Here is a 21514-nt window from a genome sequence, read left to right as displayed (position 1 = left end):
AGAATAAAAAACTGTATGGCTAACATATTTGATAGTAAAAATTGAATAATTTCTGTCAAAAACAAGACATTTACTCTCACATTTATTTCATGTACTAGATGTCGCAGGCAGTACAATAAATAAAAGGCATACAGATTGGAGGGGAAAAAAGTACAAGTCTTTATTCACAGATCATATAATAATATACAGAGAAAAAAACAAAGTGATATAGAAAGAAACTACTACAACAATAAGTAAATTAAGCAAGGTTGAAAAATAAAAGGTCAAGTGCATTTCTATCCTCTAGTAACAAACATTTGGAAAATGAAAATTTTAGAAGAGTATCATTTACAAATGCATCACAAAACATTAAAAACTTGGTGTTTAAATGCAATGAAAGATGTGTAAAAATTTTGTTGAAAACTATAAAACACTGCTAATAGAAATTAAGGCAGAACGAAACAAAAGGAGAGATACACCATGTTCATGGATCAAGAGACTCAATATTGTTAAGATCTGTTCTCTACAAACTGAGATACAGACTGACCACAATTTCAATCAAAACTGCAGAATGATTTTGTTTTTTGTAGAAGTTGACAATTTCATTATAAACTTACATGGAAATGCAATGAACCTGGAGTAGCCAAAATAGTTTAGAAGAAAATTAAATGACATATATTTCAAGACATAAGGCTAGAGTATTTGCAGTGTAGTATTTAGACTAATAGATTAAGGAACAAATTATCAGAGTCTGGAAAGAGAGCCACTTGATTTTTGAGACAGGTACTAATTCAGTTCAATGTGGAAAGAAGGGCTAGGGCATATTCAATAAATGGTGCTGACACAGCTAGATTTCTGAAAGGCAGAAAAAATGCCTAGACTCCCTACTTTATATCTTATATAACAGAAGTGAGATAGATCACATTTCTGAATGCAAAAATCAAACCTATAAATTTTCTCAAGAAAATACAGGAGAATATATTCATGTCTTTGGGGGAGGCAAAGATTTCTTAGAATACAAAAGGTATTAATTAAAAAGTTGCTAATTTGAACTTCCACAAAAAATTTAAAACTTCTGCTCATCAGAAGACACCACTGAGGGACGCCTGGGTGGCTCAGTTGGTTAGGCGGCTGCCTTCGGCTCAGGTCATGATCCCGGTGTCCTGGGATCGAGTCCCACATCGGGCTCCTTGCTCAGCGGGGAGCCTGCTTCTCCCTCTGCCTCTGCCTGCCATTCTTGCTCTGTCTGCCTGTGCTTGCTCTCTCTCCCTCTCTCTCTCTCTGACAAATAAATAAATAAAATCTTTAAAAAAAAAAAAAAAAGAAGACACCACTGAAAAAGTGAAAAGACAAAGACTGAGCAAATAGTCACAATTTATATATCCAACAGAGGACTCTTACCTAGATTATGTAAAGAATGAACACAAATACAATTAAAAAAAGGTTATCTAATAGGGGGCCTGGGTGGCTCAGTGGGTTAAAGCCTCTGCCTTTGGCTCAGGTCATGATCCCAGGGTCCTGGAATCGAGTCCCGCATTGGGCTCCCTGCTTCCCCCTCTCTCTCTGCCTGCCTCTCTGCCTGCCTCTCTGCATACTTGTGATCTCTATCTGTCAAATAAATAAATAAAATCTTAAAACAAAAGATTATCTAATAAAAAAAGGGATGAAATACTTGGGTATTACTTCACACATACATAACACAATGCATATGAATTGCTCTTAAGCATAGAGAAAGTGCTCAGGATCATTAGTCATCAGGGAAATGCAAATTTAAATCACCAACATACCACTTCACATTCATCAGAAAGGCAAAAAAAAAAAAAAAAGACTGATAACAACAAATATTGGTGAGGGTGTAGACAAACTGGAATTCATAACAACACTGCTAAAGGGAATGCAAATTACTAAAACCCATTTTGAAAAACTGTAAGTTTCTAATGATGTTAAACATATACCTACCCTATTACCAAGAAATTACATTCCAGTGTCAGGAACGTATACCCATCCTTCTCTAGAGAATCATTCTTTAATATATAAGTCAATAATGACCGAACTTCTATTTGCTAAGTCATATGCTAAGTGTTAAGAATATAGGGGTGATCAGTCTCTGCCCTTATGAAACATGATAGACATATAACAAAGAAGCAATTTCCATTAGTAGAATAGGAGAATAGAGAGGGAGCATATGACTTCTTATAGGGTCCCCTTTCTCAAACTTGGGACACTCTTTAAAAATATATATTCCAGGGCACCTGGGTGGTTCAGTTGGTTAAGCGTCCACCTATTGATTTTGGCTCAGGTCACAATCGCAGGGTTGTGAGATTGAGCCCTGCATCAGGCTCCCCGCTCAGCATGGAATCTGTTTGAAATTCTCTCCCTCTCTCTCTGCTCCTCTACCCTGCTTGTTTTAGAGCAAGAGAGAACAAGTGGGGAGAGAGAGACAAAGGAACAGGGAGAAGCAGACTTCCCACTGAGCAAGGAGCCCGACACAAGAGCCATTATGTTAGGTTGTGATCTCATGGGTCGTGGGTTCTAGCTCAGCGGGGAGCCTACTTGAGAGTCTCTCTTTATCTCCCTCTCCCCCCACCTCAAATAAATAAATAAATCTTAAAAAAAAAAAAAAAAAGAGCCAGACTAAGGGTTAAGGGAAGGCTTTCCTGAGAAATTGTCTTTTAAACTAAAATCTACAAGACAAGCAAGTAAGAGGCGGCTATCGTATTGATTACTAAATCTATTTGGTATTTACTTTGACATAAAGGATATACTGTCACACACAAATGCATTTTGAGTTTTTTAAACTGAGAGTTGTATTTAAAAAAGCAATTAAAAACTAATATTCTAGCTGAGTAAGAAAAATATAACCTATATCTACTTTGGATTTCACAATAATTAAGTAGACAATAATATAGCATGGCTACATTGATAAAGGTAAGGAAAAGCTTATAAAGAAAGTGACATAAGCTAAATCATAAAGCTTACATAGGGGCCAATCACTAACAAAGAACATCTCAAAGGGAATAGAGCTTCTCGAGTTAAAAGAACAACAATGGGATGACCCCCCGGTAAAACATGGGTAAAAAGAGGAGACAAGACAACTAGACTTAATATGTATAAAAGTGAACTCACTATCATTGATGGTATACTCACTGAACTAGGAACGAAGGAGAAGGAATACATTTATATTATTTTGCTTTTGGGTGTGAAGAAATAGAGATGATGAGTTCATTTAATACATACAAGTTCTAAGTGCCTCTAACATGTACAAACTGAAACTGATACACAGTTTTGAGGCTTAGGAATAATCTGGACTGGAAGTATTCAACCTCCAATTTAGTGTTTCAGAAATTGATTTTAGCTAATAACGGAAAAAAATTTGGCTTAATACCAAGAGCTTAGTAACCTTTTATTATTTTTACCGCCTTAAGTCTGGCTAGTGGCTGTTAATGTTTGTGGTTATGAAGTTTCCAAAGGCTTTATAGAAGTCTCACATTCACTTCCCGAGAACATACACATACACACATAGTTAGAGGATTTACAGACTTTTATATTACATCTAAAAATTTCTACTAACTCCTGGCTTAAGGGATTCTATTTACGTCAGTAAAGAGCCTACTCTAGGAATTCCAGGTAAGTATTTAAAATAAAAGTTAAGATGAAAAGAAAACTAACTTATCAAAATGACTGACTTAGAATATATCAGTGGTTTCTTATTTTTTGGACCCAGGAAGTCTTCACATTGTTATAAAGTATTGAGAGCCCCAAAGAGTATTTGTTTATGTGGATAATACCTACTAATACTTACATTATTAGAATTAAAATAGAAAAATTTTAAATATTTATTCATAAACACTCATAAACCCATTACTTAAGCAGCACCTTATTTTATTTTTTTTTTTAAGAATTTATTTATTTGTTTGACAGAGAGAGAGATCACAAGCAGGCAGAGAGGCAGGCAGAGGGGGAGAGGGAAGCAGGCTCCCCATTGAGCAGAGAGCCCGATGCAGGGCTCGATCTCACAACCCTGAGATCATGACCCAAGCCAAAGGCAGAGGCTTAACCCACTGAGCCACCCAGGCGCCCTTTAAGCAGCACTTTAAATGTAAAAATGTGTATTTTCAAAAAAGTTAGCAAAAAGAGCATTAAAATTCTGCCACTCTCTTTAATATCTGTTGTTACAAGATGGATTCTCGTTCATGTCCGATTCTGCCTTCAAATCTGCATTCAATGTGTTGCAAGCTTCATTTTTTTTTTTAAGATTTTATTCATTTATTTGAGAGAGAATGAGTGAGAGAGAGCATGAGAGAGGAGAAGGTCAGAGGGAGAAGCAGACTCCCCAAGGAGCTGGGAGCCCGATGCGGGACTCGATCCTGGAAGTCCGGGATCATGACCTGAGCCGAAGCAGTCGCTCAACCAACTGAGCCACCCAGGCGCCCATGCAAGTTTCATTCTTAAATATGTACAGATATTCAACATCAAAAACTTGGACAAAAGGAAAAATTTTAGTATTAAAAAAACACTTGCAAATCACACTTCTGGTAAGGGTCAACTATCTGGAATATATAAAGAACCCTAACAAATCAGCAACAAAAAGACAACCCAATTTTAAAACAAGCAAAATACTTGAATTAACATTTCTCCAAAGATATACAAATGGCCAATAAACACATGAAAAGATTCTCAATATATCAGTATTCATTAGAGAAATGCAAATCGAACCTATAATGAGATACTACTTTATATCCCCTGGGATGGCTATTTTTAAAGAAAAGCACACACAGAAAAGAAGTGTTGGCAAGGGAATGAAGCAACTGAACCCTCATACATTGCTGGTGAGAAGATAAAACAATTTCTGGTTTGGAAAACAATCTGGCTGTTCCTCATTAAACTAAACACAGATGACCATGTGATCCAGCAATTCCACTCCTAGGTACATACCCATTTCTATTCTGTTTTCCCGGTTCTTATTTACCAAACGATTCCCTCCTGTGTTTTCAATCCCAGAACCCAGCCAGCACCCGCAGGACTCTCCTTTGACACCTCCTCCATCCCTGTCAAGTCCTGTCAGTTTTAACATCTGACACATCTTTGTAAAGGACCGCTGACTCTCACACAGACTGCAGCAATGACCTCCTGTCCGGCCAGAACAATCTTTCCAGAATGCAGGATCAGTTCAAACCCCAGCTTAAAGCTCAGCAACAGATGTCACTGCTCTTTGGATGCAGATTAAACACCCCGCAGGACCCCCTGCCAGCCTCTCGGAGGAAGTGCCTGGGTTCTGCGTCAACCTGCCACCACACGTCCTCGACAGGTGAGCCCCGTGCGTTCTCCCCGGCTGCCGCGTCCCCCTTCCCGCCAACCACTTGGAACTCCCTCTCCACCTCCGGGTCCCCCCAGACACCCCGGCTGCAAGAACCCCTGCCGGCCTGGCCAACACCCCCACTTCGAAAGTCTGGGTCCGCCGTCCGTCTATCCAGCTGCGTCCACCCGTGGCAGGGGACCTGCGAGCGCCTGTCACAGCGATGCACGCGCAGGTGGATTTCCGCCTCCCGCCGGAAGTAACTCCATCCGCACTACAGTCCCGCTTCTTAGCTCTAGGCCCGCTCTTGGGGTGCCAAGGCCGCCTTAGCGCCTGCGAGGTGAGGCGGCGGGCCACACTCGGGATCGAATGTGAAGGTACCAAATTGGGGGATTCTGGAACGTCTGCGCCACTGCACAAACCCAGAGCGGCGGCCTACCCCGCCCGGCCCCCAGCCGCTAAGGATCCTCACCACTGGGGCTCAACTAGACTGGGCTTCGCTATAGCGGCCCCCAGGCGCCCGGCCTGCTCCCCACCAGCCCAAGTCTATGCCCGTCGCACCTCAGAGCCACAGCGCCGCAGTCGCCACCGCACGAGAGACTCCGGACCTCAGCCGCCGCCTCAGAGCCGAGCCCGCTCCTCGTGCTGCCGCGGGGCGCGTCGGGTAACGGACACCGGCGGCCCGCCTCCCGCTCGGCGGACGCTCCCATTGGTCGGCGTCGGCGCGGGCCGCGCTGTGATTGGCCCGGCACGCGCGCGAACGAGGTGGTGGGCTGGCGTGGTGCAGAGGCGGGCGCAGGAGAGCACCTCCTAACGGGCAGAACTGGTTCCTGCAGGGCAGCCCGAGAATCTGGGCTGCATGGCTCAGTGGTGCAAAGACCTGGGACCCGAGAGTAGGCGGCACAGGTGCAGCTGCACCCTGGCGTGGGCCCAGCTCCCGCGGAGCCCGCCGCCCGCAGGGGTGGAGGGGCAGCCCTCTGCGACAGGTGTCCCTTCTCTGGCCTGGCACGACGCCTGCCCTCGGGCTGTCCATTAGACTCCCCAACTCAGGCGGGGGTCGGGGAGGGAAGACGACAATTAAGCAGTGCCGAACACCCAGGAATCAAGACAAATAATATTTTAATTTCCTTTAAGGAAAAAAGTAGTGAGAAATCCAGGGGCGCCTGGGTGGCTCAGTGGATTAAAGCCTTTGCCTTTGGCTCGGGTCATGATCCCAGAGTCCTGGAATCTAGCCCCGCATCCGGCTCTCTGCTCAGCAGGGAGCCTGCTTCCCCCTTCTCTCTCTGCCTGCCTCTCTGCCTACTTGTGATCTCTGTCAAATAAATAAATAAAAATTAAAAAAAAAAAGTAGTGAGAAATCTAAGATGAACCAAGTATCCATATTGGTATTCCTAATTTTTCCTTTTGCCTCAGGTTCTGGTATGTCTCTGCAAGGCACAATATCCTGTTTTTAAAAGTATTTGATTTCACCCATCCTGAATTTTTTTTTTTTTAAGATTTTATTTATTTGACAGACAGAGATCACAAGTAGGCAGAGAGGAAGGCAGAGAGAGGTGGAAGCAGGCTCCCTGCTGAGCAGAAAGCCCAATGCCAGGCTTGATCCTAGGATTTTGGGATCATGACCTGAGCTGAAGGCAGAGAGTTTAACCCACTGAGCCACCCAGGTGCCCCAATCATGAATTTTTTTGACATTAATTTTGATTTTTGCTTAAGTTGTTTGTTTTGAATTTCTGTGCTTTTTAAAAAAGACCCCTTTTTCTTAAAGATTTTATTTTTAACTAATCTACACCCAACATGAGCTTGATTTTACTGACCTGAGATGAAGAGTCTCGTGTTCTGCCAAATGAGCCAGTCAGGCATCCCTGGCATCGTTTAAGGTGCCATTAACAGCTTAGTTTTCTGACACCATCTCTGCATTCCCCAGTAACTGTGGGTCGGTGGGATCCTTGCTTCTCTTTGTCCAAGTTCTGGGTGTCTGAATGTGTGGCCTGCTCCACCCCCTTCTCTGCCTGGCAGCTTTACTGTGTCTGGACTTACGGAATTGACTCAGGGCTTACACTGTTCTGATGTGAAGTTTCACATTTTTATGAAATCTGTCCATCTATTAGTGGTTTATAGCGGGGACTTTTTTTTTACCCCATTCCGCGTTCAGAATAATGGTCTTTACACAACATGCAAATGTTCACATTTACACAACATTTAATCGCTTTTTATGATTTGATTTTTTTGACAATTGATTTGTTCCTTATAACTTTTCAGTATTTTCACGTTGTGAAAGTTACATGTGTTTAGTGTAGAGCATTCAGGCAAATAGAAATCCTCTGTAATCTTATAGAGACTCCCTGTGGCTATTTTGTGGGGAGCTGCATCAAGAGAGACACCACTGAGACCTTCTCTCATGCAGACTTCAGTACCTTTTGCTTATCCACCTGTCCTGGCAGGAGCTGTTGACACTTGATTCCACAAACACCTGAGGAGTTCCTGCTGTGTATCAGGCAGGTCCAGAGGTACAAAGCCTAAGGCAATACCTTTCAGAGTACTTACAGTCTAGCTGATAGCAGAGAGCTCCTTACAGACTAGAATGTGTGGAACTGAGGTGCAAGAGAGCAGACTCGCTAGCACGGGAGCCATATCCTGGAGTCTCTAGGGAATGCAGCCAGCACTCTGACCTCACAGGTACCTGCCTGTTCTTGCCCCTCTGTCATATCCACAGCACCTGGCAGAGGCTACTCACTGCCCCATGGTCTTTTACCAAAATGATCTAGGCTAGTGGTATGGTTTTTTTTTAAACTTCCAGATGACTATTAGAATAACTACAAGATTCACCCCCCAAACAATTCAAAGTGATTTTCATAAGAAACGGATTAAGCCTATAAATTTGGGAGAAGTTTGAAATTTTTACATTTATTCTTACTGTATATCTCTATAGTTTTTTATGTTGTGTATCTCCTAGAAGAATGTATAGATTTCCTCTAATATAGGTTCTTAGGTTTTTCAGGGTTGATTACTATTGTTTTGGGGGGGGCATTTTTTCACTATTATGAAAGAGAATGTTCATATGCAAGTTCCTAGGTATTAAAAGTTTGTTCTGCAAATTATTTCTTGCCTTGATTTGCCTTTTTGAGTCATTTGTGCTGCTGCAGCTCGTTCTCCTGAGACAGAAGTTAGCAGCTTTAGCATTGAAGTCAGATTTTCCCACGTATTTTGTTTTGACAATGCATTTATGATTGTGTTCTCCTGTTTTACTTTGCAAAATCTTAACCTTGCTAAATCTTGGGAAATTCTTTTTCTGGGTCTGACCTCTTGTTTTCTATTAGGTATATAGAAATCAGTCATCTTATTTATATTACCCCAGACTGCCCAAATGGTTCATGGGAGGAGGGAACAATGATTGTTTTGTTCCTTTTGTGTTCCTTTACCAAATTAGAACTAGATTATTGAGTTAGTAAATTAAAGGCACCTGGGTGGCTCAGTTAAGTGTCCAACTCCGTTTTTTTTTTTTTTTAAGATTTTATTTGTTTATTTGAGAGTGAGAGAAAGCACAAGAAGGGAGAAGGTCAGAGAGAGAAGCAGCAGGACCCCGATGTGGGGATTCAATCCTGGGACTCCAGGACCATGACCTGAGCTGAAGGGAGTTGCTTAACTAACTGAGCCACTCCGGCGCCTGAAGTGTCCAATTCTTGATTTTGGCTCAGGTCATGATCTCAGAGTCATGAGATGGATCCCCACATCGGGCTCCATGCTGGGTGTGGAATCCTCTTGGGATTCTCTCTCTCTCCCTCTGCCTCCCCCCACCTCCCCGCACCATGCTCTTTCTCTTTAAAAACAAAAGATGCAGATTAAAATGCTTTGATATGGAAACATTAAACCACAGGATCTTAAACCCCATTTAGTAAAATCATAGTGGGTGAGGGACTACTACTCTCAGTCACTGCAAAATTCCAGGCTGGCTGAGGCAGGTTGAGAAAATCCACACAGGCCTGAGCCAAGAAGCAAAGGTGGCTTTGCCCTGGGAGTAACTTATAAGAGAAGAGCTCAGGCAGCAGAAAATCTCAGCACACCTGAACTGGGAAGGGGGCAACAATTTGTTCAGTGTGGAAGAGGGTCAGACAGGGGTGCCATCCTCAGCATGCTCGTGGTCGTGGTGATCTGCCCAGAAAGCTAGCAGTGAGGGGTAAACACAAACCTAAAGAACCCTCCTCCCTTATCTTGGCTACCCACATCTAAATACAGAATATGTACCACTTGAGATTTAGGGAGTTCTTTTAGCATTCTTGGACCCACTGCCAATGTGTGTGGGGGGGTGGTCCCCACACAAAACACCAAACAATGTCTGGACACCAGCAGGTGTGAACTCAATTCTGACGTGATCTACCTGGAGATAGCAGCCGATTCCACAGGTTAAGGGTTTCATCTTACAAGGCTATCTCCCCTGCCACCCCACCCCGCCACCCAGCAGATGCCAGCTGGAATTCCAGGTTGTCACCAGTATTACAGACTGGTGGTTCGGATGGCCTCCTCCTCAGGTCCAACGAATTTGCTAGAGTGCCTCACAGAACTCAGGGAAACACTTGCTTACATTTACCAGCTTATTAAAAGGATGTGATAAAGGATATGAGTCTGATGAAGTATGATGAAGAGACCTATAGGGTGAGGTACCAAACAATGGAACTTCTGTCCTTGTGGAGCTTGGAGCCTAGGGTGGTGGCACATGGAAGCGTTCTTGTTCGCCAAATGTGGAAGATCTCCAAAAAGGAAAAAGGACTCAAAAGTCTCCTCTTGGGTTTTTATAGAGGCTTCATTATATCATCATGATTGACTAAGTCATTGGCCATTGGCCGATCCAAACTTCAGCCCCTCTTCTCTCCCTAGAGATCAGGGTGGCACAGAAAGTTCCAACCCTCTAGTCACATGATTGGTCCTCTTGGCAATTAGCCCCTACACTTGGGTGGGGCCCCAAATCACCTTTATCAATAAGACACTTTTTCACCCTATGACTCTGAAGCACTTTCAGGTAGGGTGGATGAAGACCAAGCATATATAGACCAAAATACATTTTGGTTATCTGAATGACCATGTCTGTATTTCTTATAAATCATTATATCGCAGGAGCATTAATCTAAGACTTCAGATGTTTTGAGTTTAGGACTCTTTCTCCAAGACTGTGGTGTTCTTGTTACATGCCACCCACAGTATGGGTGATTGCAAAGGGAGACACCCAGCCACGGCCATTGCCACTCCATTCGGACTAGCAGAGCTTGGCTAGCATTCAGTGTGCTTGGGGACAGAGTAGGAGTTGTCTGGTAAGTGGAGATGGGGGCTATTCTGGTAGAGAGGGGAAAGGATCAAGCAGTGGGTATTGGTTTCCTGACTGGTATCACACCAGTCAGGAAAGGCAGTGTGGAGGCAAGTGTGGGTCTGGGCCTTGGGACAGCTGCCTGGTTCTTGAGGGACTGGGAACTGGATGGAAACCTAGTCTTGGGAGGCTCTTGGACACAGGGCAGTCTTGAGCTGAGGTCCTCTAGATCCTCAGGTCTCTCCATACCTGGGTGGGGATGAGGCTGCAGGTGCAGGAAACCCGGCAGGTCAATAGATAGCAGCTCACGTGCAAATACCCAGAGAGGCAGGGGCACACATGTGCCACATCTGGCCTGACCATTTGTAGAAACAGACCAGATGCTTATGCCCCAGTTTGAAAATTGGAACCTGGCTGTCTCCACCTGGCACTTCCCACCCCACTATCCCATGCTGCCCTCTTCTGTGATTATCTGCATATGTGGCCATTCTCTTCCTTAGGACCACCTTCTTAAGGTGGGCATTCGTCTTGGTGTTCCCCACGAGCTCGGCGCCATGCAAAGCAGAAATCCATATTTGCTAAATAATAACCTAAAATTTCAAAAATATCAATGGTAAGTTTTGGTTCTTTCATTTACATTTTAGACGATTGGAATGGGACGTCAAAAATGAACGATGGAACATAGCACCTCACCGAAGTTCTGAACTGTGTTTGACTTACGTTATCCACCGATATTGTCCATTTACAATGTCTTTTGAATGGGTTTCTTTATGTCCTAAATGACTTAAATGCCACTTTAATTCTAAAAATGAGAACAGATTGTAGGAAACATCCAATAAGCATCCTGGTCCAGGTTTTCGGCCACCTCTTCTCCCAATTTTATAATTCAGGTGAAAGCCATGACTCTCAGTTGGGGGTAGGGTGCTTCCCTTCGGTGATGTCTGAAATATCTACGTTTGTCACGACTGCGGGCTGGACCTATTTGCATCTGGTGGGTAGAGCGAGGGATTCTGCTCAGCTTCCTTCGATGCACAGGACAGCTGCCCAGCAAGCAAGAAGGATTCCGCCCAGAATATCAGTGGTGTGTGGTTGAAAATTCAGGGATGAGAAAAGCCAGCAACAAATTCCATATAGCGATATTTGAGGAAAATTTATATTCTATGAAATAAATTTAAAAATCATGTTCTATCTTCTTCTGGATTCAGAAGTGTGTGTAAAATGGATTTGCTATTTCTGTAAAGACTGGTGGGAAAAGTAGAGACTGAAGGTCTGACTTCTTTGGAGCCACAGATTTGGGGCAGGCTATCTTCCCAGGACCAGTGAGACAAGTAGCCCTCCTCTTACCAGTGGTGGCAAGACTTGCAGCCTGTTAACTCCCTGGGCTCCGGTCTCCTCGTCTTGTAACATCACAGGGCTTTTGTGAAAATCCAGTGAAGATATATATCTAACTATCAGGCAAATAAATCTGAGTGCTCTATGTACTTGCTCTTAGTATTATCTGTGATCTCTAGATAAGGAGGTTGTGCTGCTTAAACGTGTTTGTATTACGATGACGTGGAGGAAATCTTAAGGATAACACAAGGAAGGAAACATTTCCTCTGTGCTAGCTGTCCCACCATAGCAAGGAGATGGTACTGAAGGGACCCTGCAGGAAGCAGGGACTCCCCTTCCTGGTTCCTTCCTTCTTGTTCACATGGTGCCTGTGTTGTGAACGTGTGCCACCCAGGGGTGCCCACCCTCCAGCAAAGTTTGTACCCCAGGCCTGGCCCCTGGTTTCCTGCCCGCTGGCGTCAGTCCCTGGCGCCCTGTGACTTGTATGTCCCCTTATGGGTGGTGGCCCCAACCCCTTTAGTGAGGTCTCAGTCCCAATTTGTCCTCTCTTGGGTATTTTCCCTCAGCTCTAGGTCATTCTTTAGAGTTCTCATCCATCCTTTCTTTGTAGTTCATTCCCTATGGGTTGATCACTCCCTGCATTAAATTTCCACTGCTCAGATTACTGGTAGTTTCTATTGTTGGACTGGACCCTGATCCCTTGCATTCTTGAAAGAACTTGGAAAGCTTAATGCTCCTGAAGTAGAACTTCAAAATTAGAAGTGTTTAGTAGTGGTTGGAAACCAATATGTTTTGACAGATCCTAGGGAAATATAGAAACCATGTTGTCGTGGAGAGTTGGTGCTTCCGTGGGATCAATGCAAGAGTAGGTTTCTGTATTAAAAACATGGGTCTTGGGGCACCTGGGTGGCTCAGTGGGTTAAAGCCTCTGCCTTCGGCTTGGGTCATGATCCCAGGGTCCTGGGATCAAGTCCTGCATTGGGCTCTCTGCTCAGCGGGGAGCCTGCTTCCTCCTCTCTCTCTGCCTACTTATGATCTCTGTCAAATAAATAAATAAAATCTTAAAAAAAAAAAAAAACCACGGGTCTTGGTGCGCCTGGGTGGCTTAGTGGGTTAAGTCTCTGCCTTCAGCTCAGGTCATGGTCTCAGGGTCCTAGGATCGAGCCCTGCATCAGGCTCTCTGCTCAGTGGGGAGCCTGCTTCCCCCTCTCTCCCTTTGCCCACCTCTCTGCCTACTTGTGCTCTCTCTCTAATAAATAAATAAAATATTAAAAAAAATAAAAATAAAAACACGGGTCTTGAATATGCAGCAGCTACAGTATGTCTGTGGGCACCAATGTGTGGTTGAGGACTGGATGATCTTACCTTTGGCATGCTCAGGAAGGAGATCTGAACTGTAAACTGTCCTTGGCACAAGGAGACACGAACTCCTCTTGTGCCTAATGTCATCTTGTGCATCCCGGACCCAGATGGTGCTGGGAGACGGACCCCCATGACCTCTAGCACTATGTCAGGAGCGCTGTCTCAGTGGTATACACCCAGGTCATGTCCTTTACACCAGGATTCTCCAAGTGTTAACATGACATATACTTGGGAGACACTGTCTGGCTAATATCCTGAAAAGCTGGCTTGCTGACCCAAGCTGCCTTGAAGTACAACATCCACAAGGACTAACTAAAAATCTGTAAGTAGCCAAACTTTTCTCTACTTTGCTCCAGAAGATCATGTAGGTGACTTTAGTGTGTAACTTCCTTGGTTTGCTTTATATTCTAAGACTCTTATAAGTGCGCTCACTATTCTTGTTTGTTGAGAATACACTCTTTTTTTTTCTCAACTAGGAAAAGAAATATTAACTGATTTGATATACACAAAAAAATAAAGAGATGATCCAAAACATATGAACAATGAATATGGAATAAAGATCTTCTTTCTCTGTGGAGAAAGAATATAAAAACCACATTACTAAAATTTTTCAGCATTTCATTTTTTAATTTTTCTAATAGTACATTCTTTGAAAGGAGTTCACAACTTCAAGTCCAAATAGAAGGGTTACATAGTGCGAATGGAAAGCTGTCTTTTTCAGTGGAGCTATTGCCTAATTACCCTGGAAAAAAGTGTACATAGGGTTGAACTGATGCAAAAATCCCTTAGAAAAGCTTCATTTGTTGCCTGTAAAGAGTCTTCTTAAGGTCACTTTTACTTCCAGACCATCCCCTTGTTTCTAGTGAAAGAGTTTGCTTGGTAATGGCTTGTGGTTCCACAGTGTTTTGTGTATGAAAAGCGTAGGCTAAGATACTACCAAAGTTGCTCCAATTGTAGATTCTGCCCCAAAAGGAAGTCCCGACACTGTTAACATTTCCCCTCAACTTTCAGCAAGACACATGAAAAGAAAACTCAAGTCGCATTTTAATCTTTACTTTGATTGCCATGTTCAGTGGCGTTGCGAGGCTGACGCGTCGTAGGACACGGAGCTCCCGTGGGCCCGGTGTGCTTGTTAAATGACCTGCGGATTCGGAGTGGTGGCCCCAGCCCGGGTCGGGGTCCGCAGTCAGAGGCATCTGGTGGCTGCCAGGGCTGTGGCTGGGCCGGCTTGGGAGCACGTGGGAGCCAAGTGCTCCCTGGGCGCTCTCAGAAGCAGGGGACATAGCAGCAATCCCGGGACAGGAACAGAGGCAAGCCCACGACACCATGCTCTCCATCTGCCGACCGGGTTCCTGGACAGAGCTGATGTTTACTGCTGGGACAAGAGTGCACTCCTATTTGCTTTCATTTTCTCCAGGCGCTTCACTAAATGGCCGTTGCTCACCTCCAGCTCTTCTGTCTTGTCCAATGCACAGCGCAGCTGGAAGCAAAGAGGAAAGGCAGCTTTGAGGAACTTGCTTCCTCCCAACGTAAAAGGATTGCCAAGATTCCATCCCACTGCAAAGGACAGTTGTCGTCTGGACACACTGAGCTCCTTGCAGTACGAGCCCTGTGTGTGTGCGTGTATATATTTCTTAACTATTCCTTAAGGGACTCAAGGCACAAGATCCTGGCCTCAGGAGTGACTAGGCATGTGTATATTTCTTAACTATTCCTTAAGGGACTCAAGGCACAAGATCCTCGCCTCAGGAGTGACTAGGCAACCCTCCTCTGAAACAACTCGACCCCAGACACGGCACAGTCTTGGGGGTTCCAATGGTCTGACAAAGCATAAGTGAGGCGAACAGATCAGAGCTGAGCCCCGGCCAGTTGGAGGAGTTGGTCCCTGAGGCCTGGGCAGCCGGGGGCAAGGTTTCTACAACCAGAAACCAAAGTGGGAATGGCGGAGGCCAAGATGGCCACACCGTAGAGCCCGTGCCACAAGAGCCTGGGGGTCAGAGTGGAAGCCATACCAGCAGGGCCACAGGGCGGACAGGTGGGGGTACGACCGCCCTGTGGTTGCGGAGACATGCATCCTCAGAACGGTGACTGCACCTCTACCTCTGATCCAAAGGCCTTGGGGGGTGGGGTCCTGGGGTCCTGGTATGGGTTAGCCTCCCTGCACCCCCTCTCACTAGAGAGGCAGAAGCAGAAGCAGAAGCAGAAGCAAGTCCCCTCTGCAGGAAATTTCCCCAAGGGAGGCCTGGAGGACCCCGCACATCAAAATCAAGCATCACTTCACGAGACACCAAACACACGAAGGATAAGCGTTCTGAGCCAGCAAGGGAATTCGAGCTGCCAAGACTGAACATGGGTCAGTCCTTGGGTGGGCATGGAAAACACAAGAGTGTTCCTGTACAGTATCTTTAAAGAGAGAAGGATACAGTTAACAAAGAAGCATACACGACCATACAATGAGCAACCATCAGGAATGAACACACTTTAAAAAGATGAAAGGTGAATGGGGAGACCTACCAGCAAAGCAGTAAGGAGCTGGGCAGGACAGGTGGGTATAGGATATGGGGGCTGCAGGGAGAGGGTCTGACCACCTCAGGGTCAGAGCCCCAGAGGGGAACTGGAGAGACTAGGAAAGAGGAATACATAAGGAGGTCATGGGTGAAAACTTTCCAAACTTGACTTAGAAACAGACTTCATGGATCCAAGAAATACAATACATCCCGAGCAGAACCAACAGTAGGAAACCTGCAGAGGATGCATGAGGGCGAAGCCACAGAAAATCAAAGACCAAGAAGAACTTGAGAGAAGCAGGAGAGAAGAGGCCACCTACAAATGCCCCACAGCCACCATCATGGGGAGACCTGGGATTCAGCCCCAGGCTCCCAGGGGCATTGGCGGGGCCCTTTGGGGTGGCCTTGGTGCCAGGCCCAGGAACAGTCTGGGGTGGGGGGAGGGGCAGAAGCTCTCTCGGCTGACAGTTAGACCATCATTTCCCGTTCTTTCCCTGCCAACAGCCTAGAAAATTTACCTCTCTTTGGAGTTTCCGTTTTTCGGCCTTAAGTTCATCTTCTATTTTTTCGGCATTTTCAGCAGCCGATTTATAACGGGATACTTGACTCTCTAACCTTATTACCTAGAAGGAAGGGAAACATCCTATGTGTAAATTAACAGGCCTGTTTTCTTTCTCCAGTTGCTTTATCACATGTGGAATCAAAAGGCAAAGTTATCAAATGGGAGGACAGACCATGCAAATCGTTAAGATCTAGCACCTTGGGCTGTGTATAGGTTCTAACCAAGTGAGCCCTTCTGGGCAGCCCAGAGCTGATGGCTGTGAGGGTCCCCTCCCCTTTCTGACCCTAGTCCAAAGGTGTGGCTCCCACAGTGCTGCCCTCCTTCCCCAATGTGAGGCCATTCTGCAGGAGAAGGTATGTTGAGGCAGAATGATGCTTTGGACAAAGGTTCAGCCAGGGCCTCAGCAACTGTCACTCTCCCTGGGGTGGCATGGTGGGGAGGAAGCAAGGGAGAAGGAAAGGCCAGGAACTAGTAGAGAGGAAAGGAAGGAGGCTTGAGGATGGCATTCCACAGCCAGGCCTGTGGCGAGGGACAGGAGCAGCCACCACCCACGTGAGACTTTCAGTCCACTGAGACCGAAAGCCTGCTTCTTAAACTCATCTGGTCCCAGGCGTGCTATTCTCATTTCTGTTTCCTCTAAAACTCCCCACAGTGCTAGCCACAGGGACCCATAACTGAGGGTGTTAAAGTACTGACTTATTTCTCCCTTGGCTGAGAATGCAGCTTGCCCCAGATTGGCCCAACGTGCTAGAGGCACAAACACCCCCTATCTAGAAACCAGAGCGAGCCAACCAAGGAAGACAGGCAGAAAATCTGGGAAAGAGGGATGGCCCCACATGAAATGCTTTCTCATTATTTTTAAAGAACATTTTTAAGCCCCCCCACCCCCGCCCACATTAGTGATTTTCCAGAACCAGCCATTGTTTATAAAGGGTTAGTATCCATTATAACAACCAGAATCTTCCCAGTGATCTTCCCTCCCCTACTTTCTCTCTCTGCAGGAAACACACAGACAGCCCTTTCTGGCTCTGTGACTCTCTGCTCCTCTTTGCGCTCAGCCCTCCAGGGCGAGTTCTAGCAAGTGCACCTCAGTTAATCACCGTTTTCACTCCCCATTTATTGCTTAAAAGTACACACACATACATTTTGTTCTAATGCGGTTATCTCTTGCTCAGATTTTGCAAGTTTAAATTTGAGGTCGCTGATCTGTCTGTTGGCATCCCCTAAAGGTTGAAAGAGAAGGAAAATCTGTTAAGCTCTTGGGCTTTTTAAAATGTGAAAACAATAGTACCTGGGATCCAAGTCCCCTACTGAGTCATTGGCATGCAAACCTGAAGTTCTGGCCTGTGGCCCCATGGAGGTAAGGAGGGTTGGGGGAGGAGAGGGGGAAGCTGAGATAGGAGAAGGCAAGATCTCTCCCTGTGCCCAGTCTGGGCAGGTGCCAGGCAGGAGAGCCCCTCTGAGCACAGAACACAAAGAAGTGGTTGGGGCAGGGGAAGGGGGGAGACTTCGGGTAATTTTATCTCCCTTTAAGCCTCTTTCTAGTTTACTTGTATGGAAAAATACCTTTTACTTTTTCCATACCATCGGCTGAAGTCCTATGCAGCCTGGAAAACACCGTTTCTCACAGTGTATCATATGGTGGTAACTTGGTGCACATTTTGGGGGCACCTGTTCGAGTCCCAGGGCTCAGACAGCATCATCCCCACTCTGCCCACCTGCCCAGCCTCGTTCCAGTTCCGTCCCACACAGAGACATCATTGCACTGTTGTACTCAGGGGCTTTTGGGGGCCAAGGGGAACGCCGGGTGTTCTTGGCCATGACGGCTTTTCTCCTCTAGCCCAAGGATCACACAAACAGGACATGTAAAGGGTTTACTTTCCCAAGAGGATGGACATTTACTTTGCAGATCCATTACGTGAATGTCTGTCCCGTTTTCTAAGATGTCATTTCCGGGGTGCGGGTTGTCCAGCTTGCCATTCTTCTGTCTTTCTTCCAGCTGTCCTTTGAGTTTCTTAATCTGAAAACACCCACCAATAAAATGTGTGAATTTCTCGACTCTAAATGAGGCCGGAATTTGAGCGTAGAGCCTATGACAAAGGAAGAGGTGTGCAGAAACCAATGCCCCATAATACAGTTGAGTGTTGCTATGGAGTTATTTCCTGGGTCTTCAAGGTGCCCAAGAGATCGGGGTTACGTAATTAAGCACAAGAAAAATGTAGTAAATGGTTACAATCCACCAGCCACCATGTGTGGGGGGGGCTCTCACCTTTAATAACCAATCCAAATAAACAGATGAACACCTTCGGCCCATTAGTACTCTTCTCAGGAAGTAAGAGCATAATGGGTGAAAATGGAATCACGTTCACCGTATCAGGCAGAAATTATTTTGTAACTCTGGGTGAAAAGTTACTTTTTTTTTTTTTTTTTTAAAGATTTTATTTGTATTTGACAGAGAGAGATCACAAGCAGGCAGAGAGGCAGGGAGGTGTGTGTGTGGGAGGGGGGAAGCAGGTCCCCACCAAGCAGAGAGTCTGACGTGGGGCTCGATCCCAGGACCCTGGGATCATGACCTCAGCCAAAGGCAGAGGCTTTAACCCACTGAGCCACCCAGGCGCCCCTGAAAAGTTATTTCTAAGTTTGAAATTCCTCTTGAATTCAGGAGACTATACATAACATACTTTAAATGTTTATCTCAGAGTTGTTAGCAAGTCAGTGCACTAGTCACATTCACATTCTTCACTTAGAAGCTGGGCAGGGCCTTCTGGAGCCTTCCAGGCCCAGTAGCATCATCCGGAGGGCCTAACAGAACTGTGTGCTCCCTCACAGAGCCCCCGCTCGGGGAGCTGGCCTCTGCCCAGCTCTGGTCCCTCCGGCGGAGGCATGTTGAGCCGGAAGGGCGGTCAGCAGCCAGGACTACAGAAAGTTCCAGTGTCTGATGGGCAGTCTCCCAGCCCTTGTCCTGTTAATCTCTGACCTCTGTGGCCCTGGTGGAAGCTGCCTCCTCCCCCAACAGCCAGCACAGAGCAGAGCAGAAACTCAGGCACAGACTGCCCACTGGTATGCTGCACTGCTCTAAGGAAATGCCTACAGAATTAGGATGGAAATGTGTTTTTAAAAGATCCCAGGAACCTCAATGCAGCTACCACATTGAGTGATTTCCCCGATTTCGAGAGCAACCTTCCGAGGAATTGTCAACAGTACAGCAAAATACTGTTGATTAGGCTTATGAAGAAAACTGAGAGGAACTGAGTTTCCTCAGAAAGTGATCCTAGAAGGACTGAGGAACTGCCCTGCGCACAAAAAGACCGAGCAGGACCGTCAGTGAGTGTTTCTGGAGGTGGAAGAATGTGACAAAGGTCAACTACTTTGGTCAGCTGCACCAAGAAGAAAGTACCTTCTGGAAAGGGGTGCTGATCACTGAGGGACCCCCAGACTGACTTCGCTGAGCCAGCAGAAGTCGGAGAAGTGCTGTCAGCGCCTGCCTCTCCACAGTTCATCTAGCCCCTTATATACAAACGTAAATATTTATTCTAAGCAGCAATCGGCATAGAGCGAACCACATTCAGTTCCCCGGCCTCCAGTCTTTGGGACATCCTCTCTGAACCTCACATGACTTGCGATGTCCTACGCGGAAAGAACTAGTAAGGGCACAGGCTGGCTTGGTAATTGCTTTCAGGCATGATGCGTTAGGGTTTTCCCGAGAAAGCAAGAAAGTAAGTATGGGAAGGTTCTCAGGCTCAGGGACCGCCCATCAGGGAACTCAAAGTAATAAAAAGATGGTTACCTGTTCCAATAAGCATTCCCGTTCATCAACAAGCTTTTTCAACCTAATATCTAAAGAAATCAGAAAGACAGAGGTTGGGGTGAATCCGCGGAGTGCACCATTTGGCAAAATGCTAAACCGGAGAGCGAGCATTCAGGTTAGTGAAACTGATGATGAAGGTATTATACACGTACCACAGTGAATGAGGCCACACACGGGACTGGGGAAGACGTCAGCCGAGGGAGAGTGGCGTGGGTCAAGCTCTCACACATGCTTATGTCGTCAGGGGCAGCGTCCGGCTGCATGCAAACGGGCTAGTCTTCTACTTGGGGTTAGCATGCAAGGGCTCTAGGGCCAAACCACGCTGCAACACAAGATCTCACAGGCTTCACGGCCGAACATCATTAGCGAGGTACAAACAGACGGAGCATCGCGATCGGTTATCAACGGCATTTTCATTATCTTTGACTTCCCAAGGTCATGGCCCAGAAGAAGGGATCTTTCTCTTTTCTCTCAGAGACACCCCAGCGCCAGAGTTTTGACTCTACATTTACAAATCAGAGGTCTGCTGATGACACAGCTGCTCCCCCGCTCCTGTAGAGCGGGTCTTGTCCTGGGAGCTGCAGTGACGCTATGGATTTGTCACCCCTGCCACCCAGTCACTGAAGAGTGCATGCCTCTTGAAATCCCCCCAGACATTCCTCTGAAGGGGTGTCAAGGGATATAATCTGCAGAGTACAGAGGAGGAGACCAGCCCGGGGGCAGTTTAGGGGTGCAGGCAAAACCCTACCCCAGTGTAAAGGCCAAATCAGGAAGACATGGTGGTGACAGCACTGCTCATGGGTACTGCATGGTCACTCTGTCCCAGGCATGGCCCGAGTGGCCACACCTTCACCCACACAGCCCTACAGGTGCGCCCTGCTACTCTCTCCCTCTTCTACAGGCAGGGGCCCACACCTCTAAACACTGTACTCCTCTGTTGTTTCAGATCTATACCCAGACCTTGGAGTCGGAGCTGGACTCCCAGCCTGAGACTCTTCCTCCCGAGGCCACGGTGCTTCCATGCTGCACAGTTTTGATTCCCCGCGTGAAAGAGGAAATAGATCATCTGCATAAAATGCACTTTTGCTTCCATCTAAACAATCACCTGTCAATATCCTCATCCCAGTCACACGCTTTCCTAATTGTTCTTCCAAGAGCCCCACGTCGTTACTTTGAAAGACACAACCACAAAATAAATTAAGCCAGAAATGTCAAAGCTTAACAGAGGACAAACGTATGACCCTCTGGAATTCCATTTTAATTTACACAGTCAAATTGTTTCTGATAGTTTATTCTTTCTCTTCTACAAGCCCATCTAACACTGAAACACCAATGTCATGAACCCAGCTTTTTATTCAATGTAACTTTTTAT

General features: G+C 45.9%; 1 protein-coding gene across 2 annotated transcripts in view; it reads right to left on the bottom strand.

The window, feature by feature from the left end:
- Positions 1-13875: 13875 nt before the first annotated feature.
- LOC111146956 (LRR binding FLII interacting protein 1) overlaps positions 13876-21514 on the bottom strand; it is a 138685-nt gene continuing 131046 nt past the window's right edge. For both annotated transcript variants that reach the window (XM_022502846.1, XM_022502926.1), the window contains 5 exons: positions 20122-20171; positions 18237-18354; positions 17478-17557; positions 16291-16395; positions 13876-14745 (listed from right to left, as the gene is read on the bottom strand). In XM_022502846.1, coding sequence (XP_022358554.1) covers positions 14635-14745; positions 16291-16395; positions 17478-17557; positions 18237-18354; positions 20122-20171 — 464 coding nt within the window. In that variant the 3' untranslated portion in view covers positions 13876-14634. The remainder of the gene's footprint in view (positions 14746-16290; positions 16396-17477; positions 17558-18236; positions 18355-20121; positions 20172-21514) is intronic.

This window comes from Enhydra lutris, unplaced genomic scaffold (genome assembly GCF_002288905.1).
Source record: "Enhydra lutris kenyoni isolate GAN:26980312 unplaced genomic scaffold, ASM228890v2 scaffoldscaffold1, whole genome shotgun sequence".
Classification (NCBI taxonomy): Eukaryota; Metazoa; Chordata; class Mammalia; order Carnivora; family Mustelidae; genus Enhydra; species Enhydra lutris.
This window is presented reverse-complemented; position numbering and strand designations above follow the sequence as displayed.